The sequence below is a fragment of the Tiliqua scincoides genome, chromosome 4, assembly GCF_035046505.1.
Source record: "Tiliqua scincoides isolate rTilSci1 chromosome 4, rTilSci1.hap2, whole genome shotgun sequence".
Taxonomy (NCBI): Eukaryota; Metazoa; Chordata; class Lepidosauria; order Squamata; family Scincidae; genus Tiliqua; species Tiliqua scincoides.
The window spans coordinates 6,455,879-6,481,619 of NC_089824.1; the positions used below are offsets into that span (position 1 = coordinate 6,455,879).

General features: G+C 42.5%; 1 protein-coding gene across 12 annotated transcripts in view; it reads left to right on the forward strand.

The window, feature by feature from the left end:
* Positions 1-25,741, forward strand: part of PTK2 (protein tyrosine kinase 2) — a 253,954-nt gene that overhangs the window by 208,077 nt on the left and 20,136 nt on the right. For all 12 annotated transcript variants that reach the window (XM_066623720.1, XM_066623723.1, XM_066623724.1 and 9 more), the window contains 5 exons: positions 1,257-1,461; positions 7,267-7,378; positions 12,480-12,566; positions 17,597-17,734; positions 21,666-21,797. In XM_066623720.1, coding sequence (XP_066479817.1) covers positions 1,257-1,461; positions 7,267-7,378; positions 12,480-12,566; positions 17,597-17,734; positions 21,666-21,797 — 674 coding nt within the window. The remainder of the gene's footprint in view (positions 1-1,256; positions 1,462-7,266; positions 7,379-12,479; positions 12,567-17,596; positions 17,735-21,665; positions 21,798-25,741) is intronic.

Below are 25,741 nucleotides of genomic sequence, written 5' to 3' on the forward strand. Positions count from 1 at the left end.
GCTGTGTTTATTCAGTGGGGAAGGACAAGAGCATTATAGCAGTTCGATTTCTCTTTAGCCCTGAAGGTGTTCGTGAAACTTCATACATGCTTAACAGCATACTCATCAAGAAGTGAGGTTTTCCATACCCAGATGATGCTAATTCTCAGCTTTTAAGACCAACTGCAAGTTTTTTGGCTGCTGCTTTCAAAATCCGGATGGACATTATTAATAATGAGAGGAAATTTTAATTGCTACTCCCTCTTACTTGTTCGTAATACTATGATGGGTATTTTATTGTATTTTAATGTTGCATTTTAATGTTGAATGTATTTTAATGTTGAAATTTTAAATTCCGCCTGTTGTAGGGCGGCATTGTGTGTTTGTTTTTTGCTGGTCTTTGACTGTAACCTACTCAGATGATATCCACGTTAAGTCACACACAGGAAATAAGGAAAGAGAGTTGTTCGGGCATGTTTTGCCTGCCTTTGATGAACAATTCTGTCATCCATAGAGGTCCTTCCATGAAGAGGCAAGAGATGCTGGAAATATAATCTGATGGTACTGTTAATGGCACACAGACTGGGATTTTACTTGCAGTGGAACTTGCATCATCAAGTCACCTGCTAAGCCTGATGGTCTCATGAAATGACCTATTTGGGTTTCCCTAGCCATTTTGAGGCTCTTTCTGTGGTTCAGCTTAAATGCGGAAGAAACATGAAGCAGCCCAAGCCTTACTGCTGCCCCTCTACTTGTCCCCCCTTCACTGTTTATGCATCACAACCAACATCTCCAGGGAATGATTTCCTTCCCCTTGCCAGTGCTAAAAGATCCCCGATAACTGTATAGTTTTGGAGGATCACTGCATAGCTGTCGCAGATGTGGAAGCTGCCTTTTTCTGTCATTGCAAAGAATGGGAATTTATATATGAGCAAAATTTCCCTATTTCTTGCCATTAGTTAACTCAGTCTTTCCTTTGTGTGGTTGGAGCATAAATACCATGATGAGTATTCATGGTTTAGAGTGACAGATGAGTAGTCTGTTGAGAACAATTCTGTGGGGGAAAAAAATTTGTTAGGCTTGTGCAGTTCCTAATTCATTATTGCTCTCTATTGTTTGACACATCAGTCACCCCCGTTGCCTGTATGCATGAGTGTAACATTTCTTTGAAAACTTTTAAACCCAGTGTTTAATGTGGCTGATTTCTTTCCAGAAACTAAAGTCTCAAGTTAATTGTTTGCTTTCTAAACACTGCTCTTCTTTTTAAAACTTCCCAGGTGTGTGTATGTGGGAGATCTTAATGCATGGTGTAAAGCCTTTTCAAGGAGTGAAGAACAATGACGTGATTGGCCGCATTGAAAATGGCGAGCGATTACCGATGCCTCCCAACTGCCCCCCCACTCTGTACAGCCTTATGACCAAATGTTGGGCGTATGACCCCAGCAGGCGGCCGAGATTTACAGAACTTAAAGCTCAGCTCAAGTAAGAATTGTTGTCTGTCTTATCTGCTGGCTAGAACATAATTGCATGGTCTACATATTTTGTGAAAATATTGACTTTGGAAAGGTTTTGGGGGAAGGGTGCTGTGCACTTGCAAAACAGATCTTTGTTCTGCTGATTACCCCTTGGAATAGTGCCATTTTAAATTCAAACCATTAAAAAAATCTTGAAATAACCAAGAGTGAAATGTAGTAATTACTGTACAGAAGTAATTGTGCCAGAAATCATAGAATTTTAGTGAAAGAGAAAATCTTAAAGTACGGCACCCATCCCTTGGCAGGGTCACCAGTTAAATTAAATAATGGGTCTCCACCTGGGGGGCGGGGGCTACCCATCATGGAAGATATTTTAGGGATGTCTTCTTATAGACTCTGTGTTCCCCTGAAGTGTGCTGACCATAACCTCCTCCCCAATGGCATCTTATGTGGTAGTCTCCCACCAGTGGTGGACTTCCCCAGCCCCGCACAGGGGCAAAGGTCTACGATGGCACCTGCCCATGAGACGCTGCTGTTCCCGCCACTCGAAACACAGCCTCGCATGACTCCAGGACGACCTGGGAAGCCATCTGAGGCTTCCTCACAGTCTTAAACTGTGCTTCCGGCAAACCAGAAGCAAACTGTGCTTCTGGTTTGCCAGAAGCACAGTTTTTGACCTCGTTGGGAGCCTCAGTAAGGCTTCCACGTGGTCCTAGAGGCACCCAGGGTTCTGCGCCTGGGGCATTTGTCCCATTCAGTTAATGGAAGGTTCACTACTGCCCCCACCTATAAAATTCCCTGCCTTAGGGCTTACAGCAAGCTTGCCTCTTTCTTCAGGCTTTTGCTCCTCAGCTAAAAATGTTGCTTGATGTAGGGTTTTGGTCTTTTTGTTCTACTTTAAGTGTTTAATGTGCTACTAATTTTGTTTAATGATTGTTACATTTGAAGTTTATAAGCCACTCTTAGGAGAAGGGTAGGGTACAAACTTTTCAATTAATAGTACAGTAAATAAACTGGTAGTTCACAACCCAACTTGAGATGAATCACTCCATGTGCATCAACTCCTTGTTTTGATTTCAAATTACTTTGAAATAATTATACCTCTCCTTCCTGCTGTTGTGGTCTGCAGGGCAGCTTGCAGCAATAAAAATGTTGCACTTGAAAATAATATAATGATGGCAGTGGCAAAAGATTTTTCCTCAGTGTTTTTAAATGCCTTTCCTCTAGTATGGCCTTTAGGGGTGAAACTCAAATAGTAGCTCTTTTTGCAATTTGTCTAATTTTTTTTGGATGAGCCACATTTTCACTGTATTACTGTAGTTGGATGCATATCTGAATGAATTATAATTAACTCATTTTTCATTTGGGTGAGGAAGATGATTTCACTGTAGAGAAAGTGACCTGTGGCTTATAGGGAATGGTGTTCCCAAGACAGTTATGCCTAAGCAGTTATGCCTTTGCAGTTTGGGGTTCCCTCATCCTTATCCTGCTGTTTCTTCTGCACTACAGTAGCCTGAAAAAAATATTCAGAAGTTTTCGAGTTGAGGATAGTGCTGTTTACTTAGGAATACTAAACAACCTGATTCCACTTGCAGGCAGGGAGTAAACAGTGAAGGGTAACAGTGGTTAGGATACTGGTATTTTGCTTGAGAATGCTTTCTGGTGTTTGCTTTAAATCAAATGTCTAAACTTTTCTAAGGAAATCAGTTGAAACCATGCAGACTGCTTTAGGACCTGGCAGAGCTGAGTTGACAAGACGTTCTCCTTTCCTTGCTTACTTAATTGTTCTATAAATAACTTTTCAGTTTGGCAAAATATGGCTCATTCTGACTTGCTGACCTTCTCTGAATTCTAGCCTTAAAATGAGGGGAGTGCACCAGAGCAGCTGTATAGAGGGATGTTCAAAAATATCTCTAGGCATTTTGTTGTTCCCATCTATGGACTGACCCTTCCAATGGCCAAACAAAGGGGATGTTGTGTGCTATTTTTAATCTTTTGCCTTCAGCAGATGAAAGCTCCTCAAAATCATTTCTATTTCATGCCCCATTTTTCCAGTGTAGAGACAAAGGCATCTGAGGATTGGTTTAATGAGGACTTGGGGGTAGGGCTGCCAGATGCCCCTCATTTTACAGTCTTGCCTTAGGGAGTGATGCTATCAGGGCTGGGTCTGCACCGTTTGTTGGAAATTAACATAGGAACCAGCTTTCCGTGCCATATAGACTGATCTTTGGTACTGTGAAATGGGAGAGTGCTTTTGAGCATGTGCAATTTGTCTTTTACTGACTACCATACCTAGTAGGATAATTTGTTGTTGTTGTACCACAAACTAGGAGTGAGAGAAAAGATGATACCAAAACAGCATGCTTATTTCCCTTTTTGCTCCTCCCCTTCTCTGCCTGACTGTTACCAAGTGGAGGATCTTTATCCAGCTGCCTCCACTGAAGCATCCCTGTACATTAGAAAAGCTTTTGCTTATGATCCAGCTGCTGTACCAATACTGTGTAGTGTGGGATTGCCTGTTTGACATTGGGTGGGAAGACCCAAAAATTTAGAATCCAAGAACAACAAGGATAAATGTTAACTAGATTTTTTTAAAGACATCATCAGTAACAAGGAAAACAATTTTAAAACAGTTGGAAGAAGGGGGGGGGGAAGAAAACTTAAGAACATGTGAGCGAGAAATCCCCCTCCCACCTTAATTAGGCTTATACTGGAAAACACTGACCCTTTCCCCAAGATTATACTCAATTTGTTGGCCAGTTTTTAGTTTCAGTTCTCCAAAGTATGGTTTTTAGCTTACCATTTCCCATTTCTCAGTCTTTTTGTCATTTTTTTTTGTTTGAACTAATCAAACAAAAAAAAAAGTTCTTCTTTAGGCAACCATTTTACAATATAACATGGAACATGACACAAATATAAAGTGGAGAAAACAAACATATTCCTTCATACCAGTTTTCAACAAAGGAAAAGTACTTTTGCACAGCAAAAGGAATCGGATAGTGTCCAGTTTTAATGGCTCCCAATCTACCAAGAAATGCAAGAGAGGCAACAGTTAGTGGGAGCGAAGCTGTTCTGGGATGAATGTAGCCCATTTTGGGCAGCATTGATACAATCACAAAAATGTCATTGTGATCATGATCATCATGATGTCACCACCCCCCTTAAGGGGATAGTGACCATTTTCCACTGGCTGGTATGTTGCGACGCCCCAGTTTGGGAATCTCTGATATAGGCAGTTGCAAAACCCCCACTTTTAGAAGATCAGGGATTTTTAGATCAGAAGATTTCTAGAAGGTCAGGGACTTGACCAAAAGTGATTTAGCAAAGCTATTGCTACTTTGTGAGAGTGAGGGAATGAAAAACCCTTGAAAGTTATTTACTGACACTTCTAATTAAACTACCCTTGCTCTTCCTCTGTCTGCTCTTCTTTGCTCTCTGGCTTGTTGGCCACAAGTACTGATTCTTACCGATTAGAAGGGAAGGCATGCCTGAGAATCAAACTTGGTCTGTGACTTTTCTCAATTTAAAATTAGCTTGCTTTAGGCAAGATTGTTTCAGAAGGACCAGTGGTGGGTGAGTGTGTGTGGGTGTGTTAGGAGGGCCTCTTTTAAGACATGCTCTAGAAATGTATGACTTTTTGAAGGAAAAAGGCTTAGCCTAAATTTGAAGAGGAAAATATCATGAATTCCTGATACATCTGTTTAGACTTAATTAACATTTGCAGGGCATGTGTTGGAGACACCACACTTAGATAGATGGGCAGCCAAGTGACTAAGAATGCAGGGTTCTCTTTTAACAGGCTGTGGGCTGGCATTTTTATGACTCTGCTGCATGTTTTTCATTGTCTTGATTCTAGTCTGCCTTGTCTACTTGTGACTCTTAGGGAACCAGTGTGTTGAGCCAGTGGGGTCTGCTATTCTTCTACCCTTCCCCAACTATACTGTGAGAAAAGGTTCCATCCACTATTTAAATAACATGGTCCTGAGAAATAATCCATTCTTTATTGTGGAAACCATTTTGCTAGGATTTGCAGTAGATAGCACATAGATGAAATAAGCACATTTCATGTGCAAAATCAGCACATAGATGAAATAAGATGGCCCTTAGCGTGAAGCTGCTGTGGGGGTTTTTGATTGATAAGGATTTGTAAACAGGTGGAGAAAATTTCCTTGCTGCTGAAGAAGTGAAATCGGAGTCTCTCCCAGCTCTGTAAGTTAGCTACACAGGCAATATTTTTTTGAGAATTGAAGGTGATTTCAGAGAGAGATTTTCCTGCTCATGCATTCAGCCTGTGCTAAAGAGATTTTGCAGGAATCAAAAACCTGTTAAACCTGTTTGACCAGATGTAACAGTGCAGCAGACAAAAGATGTATGTGAACCATAAAATGCTAAGCTTCTTTCAAGCTTACTTAAAAGGATCTCCAGTTCTTAGTCTACCTGGATATTTTTTCTCCTGGGATGCAAGCATGATTAGAACAATTTGCACTATATTTTTCTGACTTCTCAGTGGTTTGGTTTTTTGTTTTAGTTTGGATGCTGCTGAGTATTAAACTGGATGGTTGGATAGCATACTTGTAATCCTTATATTTTAAGCTACTAGATTTAAATAAATTACTATCTGGGTTTCTACCTCTTCCACCCCCATGAAAGCTATAGAATCTGCATGTTTGCCAGACCTAAGAAACAGGATCTAATAGCCAATCAAGGAAGAACTTATTTTTGAAATAAGCGATGGGCTAAGCCATCTAATTTTGTGCCTTTCATTACTTATTCCCCAGTGGTTAACTGGGGGAGCCAGACAAGAAGGATGTGAATTCAGAACAGCCTGACTGGCATCCAAAGTGCATGAATTGTGCTAGTGCCAAACTGATTAGCTTGTGGGTCTGGAAGACCAATGTGGAAGTGATCAGATCAGCTTTGAACTCTTAGAATTCAAATAACTCAGGATTCTGTAGTTGCGAAGTGAATCTCAAAAGATGCATCTCAAGTATTTTCAAAATGGCTAATATCCAAGCTTGGTGATTTGCATAACAGGAAGGGGAGGGAGTTTCTGAGGAGCCAGCAAGGCTTCAAATAGTCATTTAAAGTGGCAAAGAGGTGGTAAGTAGTTGAGTATTGGGGTTTAAATACTCTTGTGGATAAATTATGTTTGTTTTCTGTTAGAAGCAATGTAATTATCATACATTTGGTCTGTTTGAGTTTTATCTTATAGTTATGGTTGTGAGTCAGAAAATAACTTCAGATCCATTTCTAAGGTTCAGATTATATTTAACTTGCCAGTAGAACTGAAGATCTGTCTGTCTACTCCTTCATAAGAGAGACAGTCAAAAGCTTGTTTCTTTCTTTCCTACATTCAACAGTCTTATTTTCCATGTGGAGTATGAATATTTTCTTGCAAGTATGTGCTTGATTGTCTCAGTATAATTGCACTGGTGCCATTAGATCAAAAGGAATGTTAATGTACATATTTATTAAAAATGGGATTTTAATGGGATCCCCATATTTTCTAAGTATATCTCTCTCATTGCCATATGTCTTGGTGTTTTAAAAGTCTTGTGTTTCAAAACCCAGTGGCTAATTCTGCAAAGGCATGTTCTCCCCCCACCCCCACCCTGGTATTAGTCTTGTAAACCCTAACTGTTTCTATTGCTGTCTAAAAAGAAGACATATTTGTCTAGCAAATTCCTTGCTAGTCTGCAGTCTGAAACCATTGGTTTGGGGAATGTGCTTGGAGGAGATTTGAGAAAGGCATCTATTACACTCTGAGCCAGAATGCCATTTATCTTGAGTGCAACATTTATTTTCCCCTTAGTACAATACTGGAGGAAGAGAAGCTGCAGCAGGAGGAACGAATGAGAATGGAATCAAGGCGGCAAGTGACAGTATCTTGGGATTCAGGAGGATCAGATGAAGCACCTCCCAAGGTAGTGAAGATGGGCTTTTCATGCATTTCTTAATACTAAAACCATGTAACTGTTTTGTTCCATTAACTGGTTAATTCGGGGTGAGCAGCATGCACGCAACATACAGATAGAACTTTTGATGCCTCTGTTATTCAAATCTGGACAATTTGCCATTTTTTCCATTTATTTTTAATTGTTTCTATCCCTTGTTTTGAAAAACCTGATGGGAAGTTGTTTGGTTAGTTGTTTAAAAAATTGTCGTTTAACAAATTAGTTGTTTGGTTGGCACTTGATAAGGTCTTGATAGGGTCATCTCACAGTTGTAAGAATTTGTAAAGGGTATTAACCAAGTCTCCTCCCATTTATAGCTTTGGTGTTGGTAGGTCAGACACTTCACTGCTTTTTTGTATGCTCACATCTCTTTCCACACCCGCCTCTCAGGTGAGCACAACTTGTCATTAATAACTCATTATATAGGTTTGCCTGGGGCTTTTCTTTTTGTCTTGTTTTCTCATAAATTACTTGCTGTTGAGAGTCCCCGACAGCCACAGAGTCATGTTTACGACATAACACCAAGTCACTCAGAAATGAGTTCATTCCGTTCTGCTTTATGCTGAGGCAGGTTCCTTGCTCTGTGTAGATAGCAAGACCATGTGTTGAAGTTTTGCTTGCATCTGTTTTCACTTCATCAGCCTGTCTCTGTGATGTTAGCTTCGGTATCACTGTTCAGGGCTGTTTCTCACCAACTTCCCCCCCCCCCCGAAATGCATTTCCCCAGCCAATTTCTTAAACACCTCATACAAAACAATGTGATGGGATCAGGACAGCAGGCCTAGGTTGGTTCGAAGGAGCAGATCCTAGGCTCTTTAAATGGTTAAGTCTTGAATCCAGATAGGAGGCAGTCTAGGGTCCAGTCCAGGCAAGGATGAAGTGGGGTTGGATCTGGTACAGAACATTAGAGAGTGCACAAACAGGGAGATCTGTTTGTCCTTAACATGAATTTAAGCCAAGTAGATAGCTCATGGAAAGTATTGGGAAGGGGCAAGGGAGCTAGGCAAGAATAGGCTGATTGTCGAAGGCAGGCACAAATTGAGAGCTCTCTATCCCAGCAATAATCAGGTTGTTCTGAGACAACAAACTGCTCAACAGTCCTAGAAGCATCTTAAGTCTGGAGTCCCCATTTCTAGTGCAGCAAGATGGGGGAGGATTTGGGAAGAGCGTCCTGACTGTTCAGAAAGTAAAGAGAGGATTATTGAACTGCTGTGAAGTGCAAACTCATGGCTGGTGGGCTTCTCAGTGGAGGCACCAGCACTGTAGCTTCCCACTTGATTTCGTAGAGATGTGCTGCAGTTTTGTGTTGCTCTTGCTGTATTTTCTACTGGCTCCACAAGAACACAGTACAGTACAGAGCAAGGAACATAGAGTTAAGACTACATTGCAGTATCATCAGTGCCAGCCCAGCCATGGGAGTGACTGACGTGACTGCTTAACGTGCAGGCTGGAGGAGGTGGTGAATTGATAAGGGGTGGCCCCACGCCTGCCTGCCATTCCCCCTCCACCCCACCGCCCACTTCAACCAGCACTCCAAGCCTCTTTTTGTTTGCTGAGAACAAGTGAGAGGATGATTGGGGCAGTGGCACCCCACCTCTTTGGAGGAGAAAGCAGCAGGGCACTGTGGCAATCCATTGCTCTACCTCCCTCAATTTAAAAACAATCACTCAGTCTCTACCACCTTCTTGCCTGCCCTGCATGAAGACCAGGAAAGCAGGAAGGGGAAGGAAGTTTATCCATCACTTTCCTCTTGCTCTTTCCTAGCCATGTTCAAACAATCAGACTAAACAAAGCATACTGGAAGTAGAAGAGAATTCAATTCCCAGCATACTTTGTCCGAACTGTTTGAATGCTGCAGGTGGGAACAAGTAAAAGGTGGTGGATGTAAAGGTAAGAAGGAGGAGTTGGGTGTGCTATGGGATTAACAGGGTGGTGGATCTGCAACATTTCAGGTAGCAGATCTGCTTGGACCCCAACTATTGATGACCCTAAATTAGCATTCTGATGCCCAGCAGGATGCAGTGCTGTACTTTGGCCATGTAAAAAAAAAGAATTGATCAGGAAAATGCATTGGTTGTGTTCTGCTTGAAAGCTGCTATTGTGAAATGTTGGTGACAACTGTTCAACTGGGGAATGTTCATGGGGGCTCTTATTAAGCGATTCTCTTGGTTTCATCAAGCTATCTAACAGCTTTGAGATAACTAACAGTTCATCTTAGTGCTAGTTCCACACACCTTCATTCTGTGTGGAATCCCACAAGTGTCAATCTTTTCTTCTGGGTCTTGTCAATCTGTATAAGGTTAGTGGTGAAAACTGTGCAAGGCTCTTGATCTGTTGACATCACAGTCTTGCTTTTACATCTGTCCCTACAAACACATAATTCTTCACATAATATGGCATATATTGCTGTAGGTGTGTTGTAGGTACAATGAATGTCTTTGTTGCATAAAGTGTGAATGAGCTACCAGTATATGGGGACTGGGTATGGGCAAGCTGGGGAGGGTCACCTCTAACTCATGCTTTGCATGTGCAGGGTTCTAGGTGTGGTACCTGGCATTTCTAGTCGTAGGTCTTAAGATTGAGGAGAATTGCTATCCACTGGAGGAGACAGTGCAAGATTAGGTGGACCAAAGATTGTCTCGGCATAAAGCAGCTTCATATATTAATAATAATAATAAATAATAATAATAATAATAAAACTTTATTTTTATCCCGCCCTTCTCCCAAAAAGGGACCCAGGGCGGTGTTCATAAGCAGAGCCCAGACTAGATTGGAGAGGAAGGGATGCCCACCAAAAGTATAACCCTAATATGTTTGTTTCAAAGATGCTGTAGAACTTTTCAGTTTGGCTTGAGAGGGCTGTGCTTTTCTAATCTGTTGTAATAGATTTTTAATGGGGTACTGCAACTTCCCTTCTTAATCTGCACAATGACTGTTCCCAGCACATCAGGACAGAACAAATGAATTGTCATTTGACAGATATTGGACAGATACTGAATGCAAGGTCAGCACTAGCCTGTAGTCATTCAGTCTGATTTATTGCCATGACTGATTGCTTTGAATAGACTGGTTTGATTACCAGTACAGGTGGGCCCTCTATCTACAGTGGATCTGTCCTCTCCCCGCAGATACAGGGAAACCATATTAACATAACAGCCCCTGTAAACACACGCAAGTGCTCATTTCATCACCTTAATTTTTTGTGTTGTTGCACTGGAAGCACAGGTGTTGCTTGAACATTCTTGCTTTACTGAAGAACTAAACGGGCAGGCAATGAGCCTGCACATTACAGAAAGACTAATAGGAAGCAGGAACTGTCCTGCCTGGTTCAGTGGATAACTGCTTTCTAGGCAGTCCTTTATGACTTTTCAGACATGCTTTTCATGACCAGGTGAAATTTTATAAGATAATTTTTGAGCTGCTCCTCAATAACAAGAGCCTGCATTTGGTGAGATACCTCCTAGACATGGGCCTGTATCCAGATGATGGGGATGCCAGATCAGGGTCCCCAGGGAATGGAAAATTATCTCAGCTTGCATTGTTGGATTTGGAAACCTCAGGCAGAGTGCCAATGAGGAGAGGAGTGAATGTGCAAGTCTGGGCAGCAGGCTGGTTCAGAGCCAGGGAAGTTGCAAGGAGACAAGAAAGAGGCGTGTGGGGTGGTGGTGGACAGGTCAATGAAAGTGTCGACCCAACGTGCGGCGGCAGTTAAGAAGGCCAATTCAATGCTTGGGATCAGAACAAAACCGCTAATATTATAATGCCATTGTACAAATCGATGGTAAGGCCATACCTGGAGTATTGTATCCGGTTCTGGTCACTGCATCTCAAAAAGGACATAGTGGAAATGGAGAAGGTGCAAAAGAGAGCGACTAAGATGATTACGGGGCTGGGGCACCTTCCTTATGAGGAAAGGCTATGGCGTTTGGGCCTCTTCAGCCTAGAAAAGAGACGCCTGAGGGGGGACATGATTGAGACATACAAAATTATGCATGGGAAGGATAAAGTGGATAGAGAGATGCTCTTTACACTCTCACATAACACCAGAACCAGGGGACATCCACTAAAATTGAGTGTTGGGAGAGTTAGAACAGACAAAATAAAATATTTCTTTACTCAGCAAGTGGTTGGTCTGTGGAACTGCTTGCCACAGGATGTGGTGACGACATCTGGCCTGGACACCTTTAAAAGGGGATTGGACAAGTTTCTGGAGGAAAAATCCATTACAGGTTACAAGCCATGATGCGTATGTGCAGCCTCCTGATTTTAGAAACGGGCTATGTATCAGAATGCCAGATGCAAGGGAGGGCACCAGGATGCAGGTCTCTTGTTAGCTGGTGTGCTCCCTGGGGCATTTGGTGGGCCGCTGTGAGATACAGGAAGCTGGACTAGATGGGGCTGTTCTTATGTTCTTAGGCAGCTAAGGGTGTCTGTTCCCCTTCCTCAAGCATATCTGAGGTGCTAAGGTGATGGACCTGAGGACAGGCTTATCATTTGGACTTAAGTGGTCTCAAGCCACGTTCTGTAGAGAGTGAAAACATGAAACAATTATATCAAAAGGAGCCTAAAAGCACAAGTCTGTGTAACAGATGGCTCTCCAGGGTGAAAACAACGTCTGTTGTACATTTCTGCTTTCAGGGCATTGTCCTTATTTTTATTTTCCATTCTTGTAATAATATGCAGATTGTGCTCATGCCTGCTGCCTATGGGCACATATATTTGCAGCATTATTATTATTTATTTCCCATGTACCTGGAATTTCACAAAGATTGAGAAGTCATATCCCTGCCTTGAGGGGCTTACAGTCAATTTATAACACAAGGGAAACAGAGGAAGGGAAGAGAAATGGAGCTGGAGTAAGCAGAGGAACCCTATACTTTCGCTTCATTTGTTTAGTTTAGTTGGACTTTGAGGATGAAGGAATGTAGGTTAGAATGGGCAGTGAATCTAAATGCAGAAATGGAAAGAACACCTTCTATTCACTGAACACATGATACTTCTTGCCATTTTACTAAAATTGTTACTGATTTTTTTTGTTTTGTAATGAAAACACATTTCTTTCTGTTTCTAGCCCAGTCGACCCGGTTACCCCAGTCCACGTTCCAGTGAAGGCTTTTATCCCAGTCCACAGCACATGGTACAGACCAATCATTACCAGGTAACAAATCCTGCTTTCATATCTCGTCTCCTTAATACTTCCTTTTATTCTGCAAGTGTTTATGGTTCATTTAGCACAGGGATGTTCCATGTATTACCCCAAGACCATAGGCAGTCCTGGGGTATTTGTAAGAGTTTTAAGCAGCTTAACTTTCTGTACTACAGTTAATCCCATTAATTGTTTATTAGTTTATAACTGCATGCCGGACACTATGCATAGAACGGACACAATTCCTGCCCATGGAATTTACATTCTTTGTCAGAGACACAAAAGTGGCATTGAACAAGATTTGCATATATTTAGTTGTTTTGCAAAATTCATTATGCTTCCGATTCACTAATGATGCTCAACCATAGTGTATGAGTCCTTTCAAGTTTGCCTTAACCTGGAGACCTGTTGCATGTGCCTAGGTGAATCTTTAGTGAGGTTTCACTTAGTAGTTGCTTATATTGAACCTTCTGATCTAGATGTACCTATTAACTTTACATACTGTGCTTATTATGTAATGAAAGCTTCCCCCGCCCCCTGGGTTTATAGTTGCTATGGGTGCAATTTTCATTAAGACTGCAGCCAGTGTTCCCTGTAACAGTGTTCTCGGTAAAAGGACCCGGCCTCTTCGTGAACCCATTCTCCTACCACACAGCATCGTTACTATGTTGCGAAGGAGTCTCTGGACATTTGGCAGTGATGTCATGCATCATTGCCAAAGTTCATCGTGCAGCCACAGAGTTTAGTGAGAACAGTAACTGCAGCATAAGAGGAAAGAGTCTCCCTTTTCCTGTGCCATGATCTAAATCATCCCCTCCCCCAGCAGTTTGAGTTTCAAATAAATGATTAAATACATAATTTATTTGAAATATTATTTCAAATATTATAATATCATTTATTTGAAATATAATATGTTGTTTGGTCCTAAATAAGCAGAAACAGTGAGAAGGAGGAGTGAGGGGATTTTAGCTACAGTAGTCCAAATGAACTGGGAGGGGGAAAGGCATCAGTAATGCCAGCGAGGAGGGGATTAGAGTACTTAAGAGGAAAGGCAACTATAGCACAGATGAGAATTTTGTCAGTAGAAGCAGAAAGGAAAGGGTGGATTTTGAAAAGGTAGAGGCTTGGATATTGGCAGGTAAGGAAATTATCAAAGGTGGGAGGCAGGGAGTAACAGAATTGTTAATCTTACACAGGAGTGTGGAAGTAGTTGGAGGTACACGATTTTGGACACATTGATAAGGCAATAAAGAGAAAATGTTGGTAAAGCAAAGAAACAGGATTAGACAGAGATCGGAACTGGAAGAATGAATACAGGTACTGTTGTCTTAAAAATGCAGCAGGAATGTTGCTCAACACTACCAAACATGTGCCAGTGCACCTCTTCATGGAGCCATAAAATGCAACTATCACACAGATGTTAACCAGAATTAAGTGTTCTGACAAAGCTCTGTTCTCCAGGGATTTCTTGGAAGTCTTTCAAATTTTCTTGCAGAAACCAACATCCTTTTTGATTTGCTTAGTTTTAACTTTGATGTTCTTACCACCCAGGATTTCTGACAGAATTATTGACTGAGGGAGGGGAAATGTATGCAGCTCCACAAGAGTAGCACAAATGGAAAGGGGACAGGTCTGCAGATTAGAATTGATTAAGAGCTTGTTATGAACCTAACTGGCCTAAATGAGGTCAAAACATTTAGATGAGATAAACTGGATGCTAAAATACTGAGAGAACCTGCTGATATACCCTTAGAAGCTCAGTCTTTGAGGAATCCTGGAAATGGAGGAAGTGCCACAAAAGAGACGGACTCGTGTTGTCCCAGTCTTCAAAAAGGGGGAAATTTCCCAGGGAAATTACAAACCCCTCAATCTGACTTCGACACTAGGAAAGATATTAGGAAATAAAAATAATAACAACAAAATAGCCATGCATCTTTATTCCCGTGCAGCGATTACTGGAAGCCAACATGGATTTGTTAAAGAATAAATCTGTCCAGGCAAATGTCATCTCTTTTTCTGATTGGATTACTAGTTTATTGGATGAATAAATGTTGTGGATGTAATTTATCTTGAATTCAGTAAAGCATTCAACAAACCTCCCTCTTGCATCTTGATTAGCAAAATACAGGCTAGATCAGTGCTTCCCAAATTGTGGGTCACAACCCCACTGGTAGTTGCGATCCCAAGCACATTGTGTCACAATCTCATTCCTCCCGCCCACCCTTGCACTGGTTTGGCTCCAGATAGGAGCCATTCCAGAAGCCCTATTACTGTAGGGATTTGTTTCTGGTGAGCAAGATAGGCTTACGGCCTACGTATTACTGAACGCAATGGTTTACTTCTGAGTAAGTTAAATAACACTGTTTTTAAACACCTCTACTCATTACTTACTGGAGCCTCTGGAGACCTCTCCTAGTCTGGTGACCCACTCTACAGGCCTCATAATGGTCCACAGAAGCCTCTGAAAGCCACTTCTGGTTCCCCCCACCCCCGAGGCTCCTCATCAACCTGCAGAACAGTAGCCAGGGGAGTACTCTAGTGCACTGTCTTGGGCCTGGTTCTTTTCAACATTTTTATCTCTGACTTAGATACAAGAGTAAAATGAATCCCTTATCAAATTTGCAGATGATGTGAACCTGAGAGGAACACCAATCCATCTGAAGACAGTAGAAACATTCAGAAAGACTTTGATAGATTGGAATACTAGCTTGAAACTGACAAAATGGAGTTCAAATGCAAGGTTATGCACTTAAGCACAAAAATTAAAAAAAAAAAAAGAAAATCAAAAGTGCAGACCTAGAATGAGAGATATCTAACTTGGCAGTACCACATGCGAAAGGGATCTTTGGTAGATCATAGTCTGAACATGGACCAGCAATGTTGGCTAATTAAGATGGTCAGAAATCTTATGAGGAAAGGTTTGGGGAGCTCACTCTGCTTTGCCTGGAGAAGCTGGGGGGGGGCAGATATGAGAGCACTCTTCAAATACATAAGAACATAAATACATAAGAACAGCCCCATTGGATCAGGCCATAGGCCCATCTAGTCCAGCTTCCTGTATCTCACAGTGGCCCACCAAATGCCCCAGGGAGCACACATGATAGCAAGAAACCTGCATCCTGGTGCCCTCCCTTGCATCTGGCATTTTGACATAGCCCGTTTCTAAAATCAGGAGGTTGCACATACGCATCATGGCTTGTAATCCGTGATGGATTTTTCCTCCAGAAATTTGTCCAATCCCCTTTTAAAGGCATCTAGGTTAGATGCTATCACCACATGCTGTGGCAAGGAGTTCCTCAGGCTAACTACATGCTGAGTAAAGAAATATTTTCTTTTGTCTGTCCTAACTCTCCCAACATTCAATATGTGAAGGACTGTCACATGGAAGAGGGCAAAGTTTTGTGTTTTACTGCCCTAGAGAGAAGGACTGGAGCTAGTGGGATTAAGCCAGGAAAAGGGTATTTCGGTTGAATATCAAGAGAAATTTCTTAACAGTAAAAGTGTTTTGACACTGGATTCGATTACTGAAGAGAGTGATGAGTGCTCTGTCCCTGGAGATCTTCAAGCAGAGGTTTGATAGGCAACTTTTGGAGATATACTACAGAGGATTTTTGTGCTTCAAGCAGGGGATCAGACTAAGGGCGCAATCCTAACCCCTTATGTCAGTGCTTTCCAGCACTGGCATAGCGGTGCCAATGGGGCATGTGCTGCATCCTGCAGTTGGGTGTCACTCAAGGAGGCCTCCTCAAATCAGGGAATGTTTGTTCCCTTACCTCAGAGCTGCATTGCCCTTATGTCAGTGCTGGAAAGCACTGACATAAGGGGTTAGGATTGCGCCCTAAATGGCCTTAAAAAACTTCCAACTCTCTATGATTCTGTGTTAAGTGTTCTGTTATATACTTATTCACTAAGGACATTTAAAGTTTCCTTTTTTAGGGAGTAAAAAGTCTCTTACTCTTGTCGTAAGTATTAGGGGTTGTATTAAGGTATATCAAAACTTACCTATATCAAAACTTTAGATATAGGCTGATGGGTTCTGAGCTGTCTGTGACAGATCAGGAGAGAGATCTTGGGCTGGTGGTGGACAGGTCGATGAAAGTGTTGACCCAATGTGCGGCGGCAGTGAAGAAGGCCAATTCTATGCTTGGGATCATTAGGAAGGGTATTGAGAACAAAACGGCTAGTATTATAATGCCGTTGTACAAATCTATGGTAAGGCCACACCTGGAGTATTGTGTCCAGTTCTGGTCGCCGCATCTCAAAAAAGACATAGTGGAAATGGAAAAGGTGCAAAAGAGAGCGACTAAGATGATTACGGGGCTGGGGCACCTTCCTTATGAGGAAAGGCTATGGCGTTTGGGCCTCTTCAGCCTAGAAAAGAGACGCTTGAGGGGGGACATGATTGAGACATACAAAATTATGCAGGGAATGGACAGAGTGGATAGGGAGATGCTCTTTACACTCTCACATAATACCAGAACCAGGGGACATCCACTAAAATTGAGTGTTGGGCGGGTTAGGACAGACAAAAGAAAATATTTCTTCACTCAGCGTGTGGTCGGTCTGTGGAACTCCTTGCCACAGGATGTGGTGCTGGTGTCTAGCCTAGACGCCTTTAAAAGGGGATTGGACAAGTTTCTGGAGGAAAAATCCATTATGGGGTACAAGCCATGATGTGTATGCGCAACCTCCTGATTTTAGGAATGGGTTAAGTCAGAATGCCAGATGTAGGGGAGGGCACCAGGATGAGGTCTCTTGTTATCTGGTGTGCTCCCTGGGGCATTTGGTGGGCCGCTGTGAGATACAGGAAGCTGGACTAGATGGGCCTATGGCCTGATCCAGTGGGGCTGTTCTTATGTTCTTATGTTCTTAAGGTAGTCTCTAAGAGATTGTGATGGATAGCATTGATGCCACTCATTCTTTCCTTCCTTTTTTTTGAATTCATATTTATATTCCTTACTTGATTATGAACTATTCTTAAAACGGCAGGGCTTTAATAGTGTATGCAAGCATTTTTCATTGTGTGTGTGTGTTTATTATAGGTTTCGGGCTATTCCAGTTCCCATGGGATTCCTGCGATGGCAGGTAGCATATATCCAAGCCAGACTGCTCTCTTGGATCAAACAGATTCCTGGAACCATCGACCTCAGGAAATATCAATGTGGCAACCCAATGTTGAGGTAACATTTTCCCAGATACTTCGCAAATTGAAGGTGGTTTCAAAAATTCTCCTTTTTGCTTTCTGGTGAATGTGTTTGTGCTCTCAGTCTTTTCTTTGACCAAGACTCCCTTCAGCCAAGTTTTATTACTCCTAGGTAGCTAGCTAGCTGCTCTTCACTTCTTGCCCCACAGTCTGCTACTAAAAGCACATACAGGTTGAGACTAATTATTCAGGTGGGTTCCGTTCCAAGCACTCAGGTGGATAACAAAAAAAGCACTATAGCAAATCAATTTAAAAAACAAAGTTTCTTTGCTCTAGTGATTTAAAAACATCCTTGCTTACCTTTGTGATGTAAGATACGGGTCCTTAAGAAGACACTCCATCAGCTCAGCCCCTCCCTTCACCAATGCAAAATGATCACCTTTCTTTCCTGTGCTGGGGGGAAGGGAGGGTTCTGCTGGAGAGAGAAGGATTGATGGATTGTCAGCCAGCTGCCCCCCCCCCATTAAGGAGAATATTGTTAAAGGGCTGTTCAGTTTTTTAAACTTATTTTTAAGGGGTGCATTTTCCCCTTCTCCAGGGATCAGCACATTCCTTCTCATTTGCAGGGGCCATTTGTGTTGAGTCAAATCCGTGCATAAAAAAATCCGTGTATAAATAGGCTGGATCTGTACTAAATAATTTATAGCCTAACAGTGTTTCCCAAACTCCCACAAGGGATTTGGGAGCACTGTAAGTTGTGGCAGGGAGGGGGAATTGCGCTGCTGGCAGGGACAGGAGGAGGGTTTTCTACATAACTGCAGCCAGCACTGCAGTCCTGGGGGCTGTGGGGAGCCTGCCTTAGGGCTCCCCATGCCTGCAAAAGTGTGTAAAAAAGGGAAAAAAGGTAATTCTGGTTTTTGTGACAAAACCGGAAGTACCCGTTTTTTCTTTTTTTTAAAGACTTTAGCAGGCATGGGGAGCCCTGCAGAGGGCTCCCTACACCCCCCTCCCCCAGGACTGCAGTGCTTGCTGCAAGTAGATAGAAAACTCCCCTCTCATTCCTAGCAGCGATCCTGGAGATCTCATTGCTGCCTTCCCCTGCTCCACATCCCAGCTTAAAGGGACAACGACCAGTATTTCCCAGGCTGGTGGCTCACAACCCACCAGTTTGGGAACCACTGTCCTAATACAAACCATTTAGGATTGTCGTCTTGGATTGCGGCCTTGTCCTGGTGTAGAATTTTAAAATTATTATTGTGGAAAAGTGTGTGGAAATATTTGATTGAAGGTTCACATATATTTGTCAGGAATCATCTACTGTCAGAATTCCAGAATTTTGCTGGACTCTGCTTATTGGTATTTCTTCTAAAATACACATGAGTTTCAGTTTTACTGCTACATTTGCCAGTGTTTCCTTTGGTGCAGATATATGTGTGAACAACACTTTCTTAAATATTTTTGGATACACTGCAGTGACCTGTGTCCTCTTGGGGATCCTTAGTCACATACATGTGGATGCTTGAAGCCATATCATTTAAATATCTTTGCTTTGTGAAACTCAGATGTAAAGTGTATCAGATGGCAAGTGCAGCAGTGCTATGTAGAACTGCTCTGAAGTTGCTTCTCTGGCACTCCTCTATGGCTTATTCCCCCCCCCCCCCATTCAGTGATGCCAGTTGACATGCCACTTGTGCCTTAAGAAACTCTGAACCTTAATCACCTTTAGGCCTTATTGCCAATAGACATGCCACATTGTTTGCACCTTCCCTTCTGTTTGCACAGAAAACATTAACAGGGGAAGGATGAGATGATCACGCTTTTGTTCCCTTCTTAGTTAGCTCACCTCTTTCCCTGGGTTCGCTACCCAAACAGCTGTAGGTGCAGCTGATGAATGAGCTATGGAAATTTGTATCTTAAGTTCCTCTTCCACAAATAGAAGGCACTTCTGCTTGCACAGTTGGGGGGGGGGGGGCTTCACCTATTAACTCCAAAGCCTTCTGTGCCTCATCTAGTTCTGTTCCAAGGATGCTTCATTCTCCAGAGCAATTTTTTGACAGGCACATAGGGCTGCTGTGAAAATTCTCTTATGTAAGCTCCCTTCTGTACATTTTCCTTAGGATACAGCTCTGCGTTGCTTGCGCTTTTGTCCATTTGCATGCCAGGTATTGCCTGGTTTGCTGCCTCTGAACCTTCTTTGCCTTCCTCTGTCTTCAGAATGCTGAGAACACGTTAATATTGAAGGTCCTTGTGGATCTTTCAGGAAATATTTACCTAATAAGCACCACATGGTGCTTCTGTACAACATCTGTGTTTGCTGCCATTGAGAATCTACAGGTTCACTGCTTGGGGGAATCCACAGAGCAGTGCATATTTGTGTAGTCCTTCAGCAGATCTACCAGATCCAGAAGACTGTGATCCCCAGTTAGGGCATAGTGCTGCCATCTGCTGAGAAGAAAGGGAACCTGATGTTGATGATATTGAACTCTTTCTTCTTCAGAGTCACAAAGCGGTTTGCAGCCCCTTCTCGCTCTTACTTCTGTCTTTGTGTTCTTGCCATAGTTCTAATCACCATTTAATACACTATACTGTGAGTGCCTAAGTTTGGGCTAAAAACTTTCAAACAATATATTATCTTATCTTGGATTGTACCATGTAAATGTGCCATGAAAATTAGGGGAAGCTCATCATTCCTCATTAGTATTGGTGATTCAAGGATTGTGGCCAAATATGAAACATATAGTGAGGAGAAGGCAAGGAGGGGAAAAACACTATTACCTTTGTCCTCTTCATTATCTCGCTTCAGCTGGCTTGCTGGTTCAAGACCACAGCCCTTAATGTGTTGGTTTTTATTTTTTTAACTAGTGTGTTGTATTCCAATTGTACTTTCAAGGCTCTTTAGCAGTGATTTTCAACCTTTTTCATCTTTTGGTACACTGACAAGGCACTAAAATTTTTAAGGCACACCATCATTGATAATTGACAAGGCACACCATGCTGCCAGTGGGGGGCTCACATCCCCATTGGCCCTACTAATAAATGATCTTCCCCCAAATTCCTTTGGCACACCTGTGGACCACTCACAGCACACTAGTGTGCCACGGCACAGTGGTTAAAAAATGGCTGCTCTATAGCTTTCTAAATTACTTGCACCTCCGACACAGTCAACAGTATTCCTAAATGTTAAGGCTGCTACAGAGTGAGGCAGAGTTCTTGAAATTCATCTTAACAACAGAATTTCTCAAAAGTGTGCTAATGCTTGAGACCTGGTTCAGGCACAAGAACTTACAAACAGCCTCCAAGTGTCAGGTTTCTGGCTATAGGAGCTGGGTAGTTTGTTGCAGCCCTCTTTTGATGCTACTTGCCTACCCCCCTGCCTCTGTCCTTATTCATCTGCACTATTCTTGCTCACTAGAAAGGAATAGGGAAGGTGTGCAGAATAACAATATCCTTGTTCCTCTCGGGTACTGTAAGCTAAGCACCCATGACACTGGAGTAGTGAGTGGGCCATAGTGCTGGTGTTGAGACCATACTAGACAGAGCTCTCTAGAATGCAGTGCTCTCAGAATCGATAGTTATAGATGTCTGACAATATATTTTTTTTATTTAATCTCACTTTTCCCTCCATAACGGGCCATCCAAGGTAGCTTACAAAAGACATAAAATACAAAGGCAAAAATACAATAATTAACAAGAAAAAAATTAAAAGCAGCCTATATGATAAAGAGGCAATAAACTTTTTTTTTGCCTTCTGTGAACAAGGCCTCTGCTAAGTGAAATGTCTCAACATGCAATACTTTTACTCTCTGTGTTTTTAGATTCTACTGTCTTTGTAACAGATCTTTCCAGTTTCCTTTTAGATGCAGTTGGACCTTGTTATCTGCCGTTAATCTGTTCCCAGATGAGTAAATCCGTGAGTCAATCCAATGAAAATATAGCAAAATTTGGGTGTTGAATCTCCTCTCTTGTAGGATTCTGGCAGCCTGGATCTGAGAGGAATGGGGCAGGTTTTACCAACACACCTTATGGAAGAGAGATTAATACGACAGCAACAGGAAATGGAGGAAGATCAGCGTTGGTTGGAAAAGGAAGAGAGATTCCTGGTAATATGTTACTTCATAGTGCAGATGTGATCCCCTTAAGCTGCAGGTTCAGGAAATCTGAAACTCCAGTAAGATTCTGAGACACAGGCAGAGTGAATAATGTGGATATGCTTTCCATGTAACCCTCATCTTCTAGTATTCTGTGAGTTTTCAGCTGAGGTGACCAGAACTGCTCAGTGTTGCAGATGTGTCCACATCGTGACATTACAAGGACATTGTGGTACTAGCTGTTTTATTTCTAGTCCCATTCCCAGCATGAAATTTCACACATGCCCACAGACATGACATCAAGGCCCTTACCCAGGCTGCGCCTTGTTTTACAGTATGCTTCCTTTAGATGCGCAGAAAAACAGTTCCTTGGGGACCACTGAAAGATTTCTACCCATTCTGCTCTTAAAACATCAAATGAGAATTGCTGTGGCTGCATCTTAATGGAAAATGTAGACTTTCAGCCAGTTCATTTTAACTTTCCGCAAGTTTCCTGCATTTCATAACCAGAACTGGCAGGACACATGCAGTGCTGGGCTACTTCAAATGAGCTGGAAGGAGCTACTCACTCCTCAACAGAAGCTCTTAGCAGATGATAATGGAAATGGCTCTTATGTTGCTCTGCTGATTAGAACCTCTCCATCACCAGAAGTGGAGGGATATTTGCTTCTGGGGCAGCCCCTGAGTTTAGCCTTAGGCAGAAAAGCAAGGACTACACCTAACCTTTGGCTGTTGGGTTGAAAGGGAGCAAATGTGGTTCCGGTCAGAGTGTTCCCTAAGCTTCACATGCACCTTGGATCATGAATACAGTTCCAGAGGGGGGAGAGAGGAGTTGGCTGGCTGGACTGTGCAGGGCTGAAGCAAGGCGCAGCAGTGCCCAATTGCAGGGGGGGGGGAGCACTGATATTGGAGGCCTAAAGGCAACGGGGCAGGGTACAGAGGAAAAACTCTTTTTTGCTCATATTAACAGGCTTCTACTTAGTTATATAATCAGATTCCTTAAAGACAAGGACTCTGGGTAGACCTATGAGGAGTGCTACTGTTCTCAAGGTGTTTGTGACTTGTGTTTTGTTTCTGTTACTCATTTCTGTGTTGTGGTTTTCAGTCAATAACTTATTGATTATTATGTTTGTGAGCACACATTCCATTGAGTAAATTGTCTGTTTCCAGCAGCAGTAGCAACCATTGTTGGGTTGGGGATTCTACAACTTCCCCTTAGTCCTCTGTAGTGTTTTCCTTGATTTTTAAACTTTCATGGTGGAGAGAAGCTTTACAAAAGTTTCTGCGTGTATATAGCTCAGTACTGTCCTTGATTGATTAAAAAAACATCAACAGCAGCAGGGAAATGCATGCAGTTCAGTGCTAAAACTGGGTTTTTATTTTAGGATTTTGGAAAAGGCAAGATGCCATAGTTTTTTCCTTTATGAGAATGACTTCTGCATTTTCCCCCAACTAAATTAATGTTTAAAATGACATAGAATGCAGTAGAGCTCTCAAGTTCATCTTTGTGGGGAGGGGAGGGGATGTAGTAGTAATGCCCGTTATATTCTCCAAAGAATTCAGCAGAGGACTTCTGGACATGTTGCCACTTCTTTGCCGTTTCCTCGGAGGTGGTTGCAGCAGACATGACAGTGCATTAGTAGCAGGCTTCCATTACCTCTTGCTAGATAGAGCCTTTTTGCTACCTCAAGGGGATGAAGCTCTTCCTAGATGGAAAGCTCTAGGGCAGTGATTCCCAAACTTTTGAGCAACACAGCCCACTTCATCCTCCACAGTGGGTTGTAACCCGATGCTCACCTGCAAAACCTTTCTTGGAGCTTCTGGAGGTACCATGTCTGGAGCTTCCATGTCATGCTGGGTCTATGACCTACTCCCTTGGCCTCTGCGGATCCCAGTGTGCTTTCCAGAAGTGGCCAGAAGTCACAGAGGCAAATTGGAATTTACTTCTGGAAGATGTTCTCTGGGATCTGCAGGTGCTCATTTAGTCCAGCTTCCTGTGTTTCATAATGATCCCCTGGATGACTCAGGGAGCACACAAGACAACAAGATACCTGTATCCTGTTGTCACCTGGCATTCAGAGACAGCCTACTTTTAAAACCAGGCGTGTAACCTGTGATGGGCTTTTAAGAATAATGATGATGATGATGATAATTAATAATAATAATAATAATAATAATAATAATGGTATTTATATACCGCCTTTTTGGTCATCGGATTACTCCTCTGACTTTATTCAAGGCAGTTCACATAGGCAGGCTATCTCTAAACCCCCAAGGGGATTTTTACAATAACAGAAAGGTTCTATCTTTAAAGAACCACGCAACATTTCAGATGGATCTTCCATGGTCTGGTATCACTTCTGGCCCCCAGTTGCCTCCCACGCTGGCTGACAAGCAGCTCCTTCATCTCTCACTTGAAGGGCAGCCAAGACGCTTCTTCGCTTACACTAAAGAGCAGGTGGAATAACTCAACTTATCAGCTGCTTCAAGGTCTCGCCATTCACGGAGCTGCCAGTGGCCTCGAACTGGCGACCTTCAGATGCTATTTTCGGGCTAACGGAGGCTCTACCCTCTAGACCAGACCTCTTGCCCCTCTCCCCTTTTAAAGGCATCTAGGCTAGGTGCCATCATCGCATCCTGTGGCCAGAAGTTCCACAGATTAATTACATGCGGGGGAAAGAAGTATTTCTTTTGTCTATTCTAATTCGACACTCAATTTGAGTGGATGTTCTCTGGTTCTGTTGTGTGAGTGGAAAAAGAACACTGTTGCATTTCCTCATAAAGGAGGTGCCACAGCCCACTAATCATTTTGGTTGCTCTCTTCTGCAGCTTTTCCAGTTCCACTATATCTTTTTTTGAGATGTGGCTACCAGAACTGTACATAATATTCCAGATGTGTCCTTACCATTGATTTGTACAATGGCATAACAATTTTTTTAATGATCCTGATCATGAAATTAGCTTTCTTCACTGACACCGTGCACTGGGTCAGCACTTTAATTGAGCTGTCCACTAGTATCCCAAGATCCAATCTATCACAGGCAACTCAGAACCCATCAGCCTATATGTGAGATTTTGATTTCTTACCCCAATGTGCATGACTTTACACTTACTTACATTGAAACACACCTGTCATTTTGCTGCCCATTCTCCCAGTGGGAGAGGTCCTTCTGGAGTGCTTCATGAACTGTTCTGGTCTTCACTCACAAACTTGACCACCCAGGTAATTTATGAACAAGTTGAAAAGCACCAGATCCTTGGGGCATACCGCTTTTCACCTCTTTCCATTGTGAAAACAGCCCAATGACACCCACTCTTGGTTTCCTGGTCTTCAGCCAATTCCTAATCCTTAAGATGACCTGCGCTCATTCAAACTCCTGAATGTGGAGTTTTCTCAGGAGCATTTGGTGCGAATTCAGATTCATAGTATGAGTCAACCAATGTTAAGCACTTTGAAACCCCACTGAATGAAGCAGGGGAACTGTGCTGAACCGCTGAATTTGACTGGATTGTGCCCTATCTTTGTGTCATCAAATTCAGCCCAAGGACACGTCCTTTGGAATTTAACACACACATTTTGTCATTTCGCAACAAGACAAACTCTTTCCCTTCTCTGGCTTTTCAAAAGAGCAAACAAGTAATTTTGTTCATTTCTCCTCCTGCTAGCCCAGGAGCATGGGGTCCAGACTTCCATATGAACTTTCTGTATCTCTGTGCTTTAAAGAGCTTTGGTAATTGGCTCCATTTGGGAGGCTTGGAGATGGAGCCAAGTACATTTAAGCCTTCCTCGGGCAGGAAACAGGAATTAATGTGCAGCAGCGTTTCTCATCCTGTGGTTGAAATTTTCGCTGTTAGAGAAGAAAAGCGCAATAAACGACGGCCGTGGCACTGCTGCTTCTGCTCTTTGGGAGAGAATTAAAATGCAGGTTTTCCAATGTTGTGTTGGGGAAATGGTA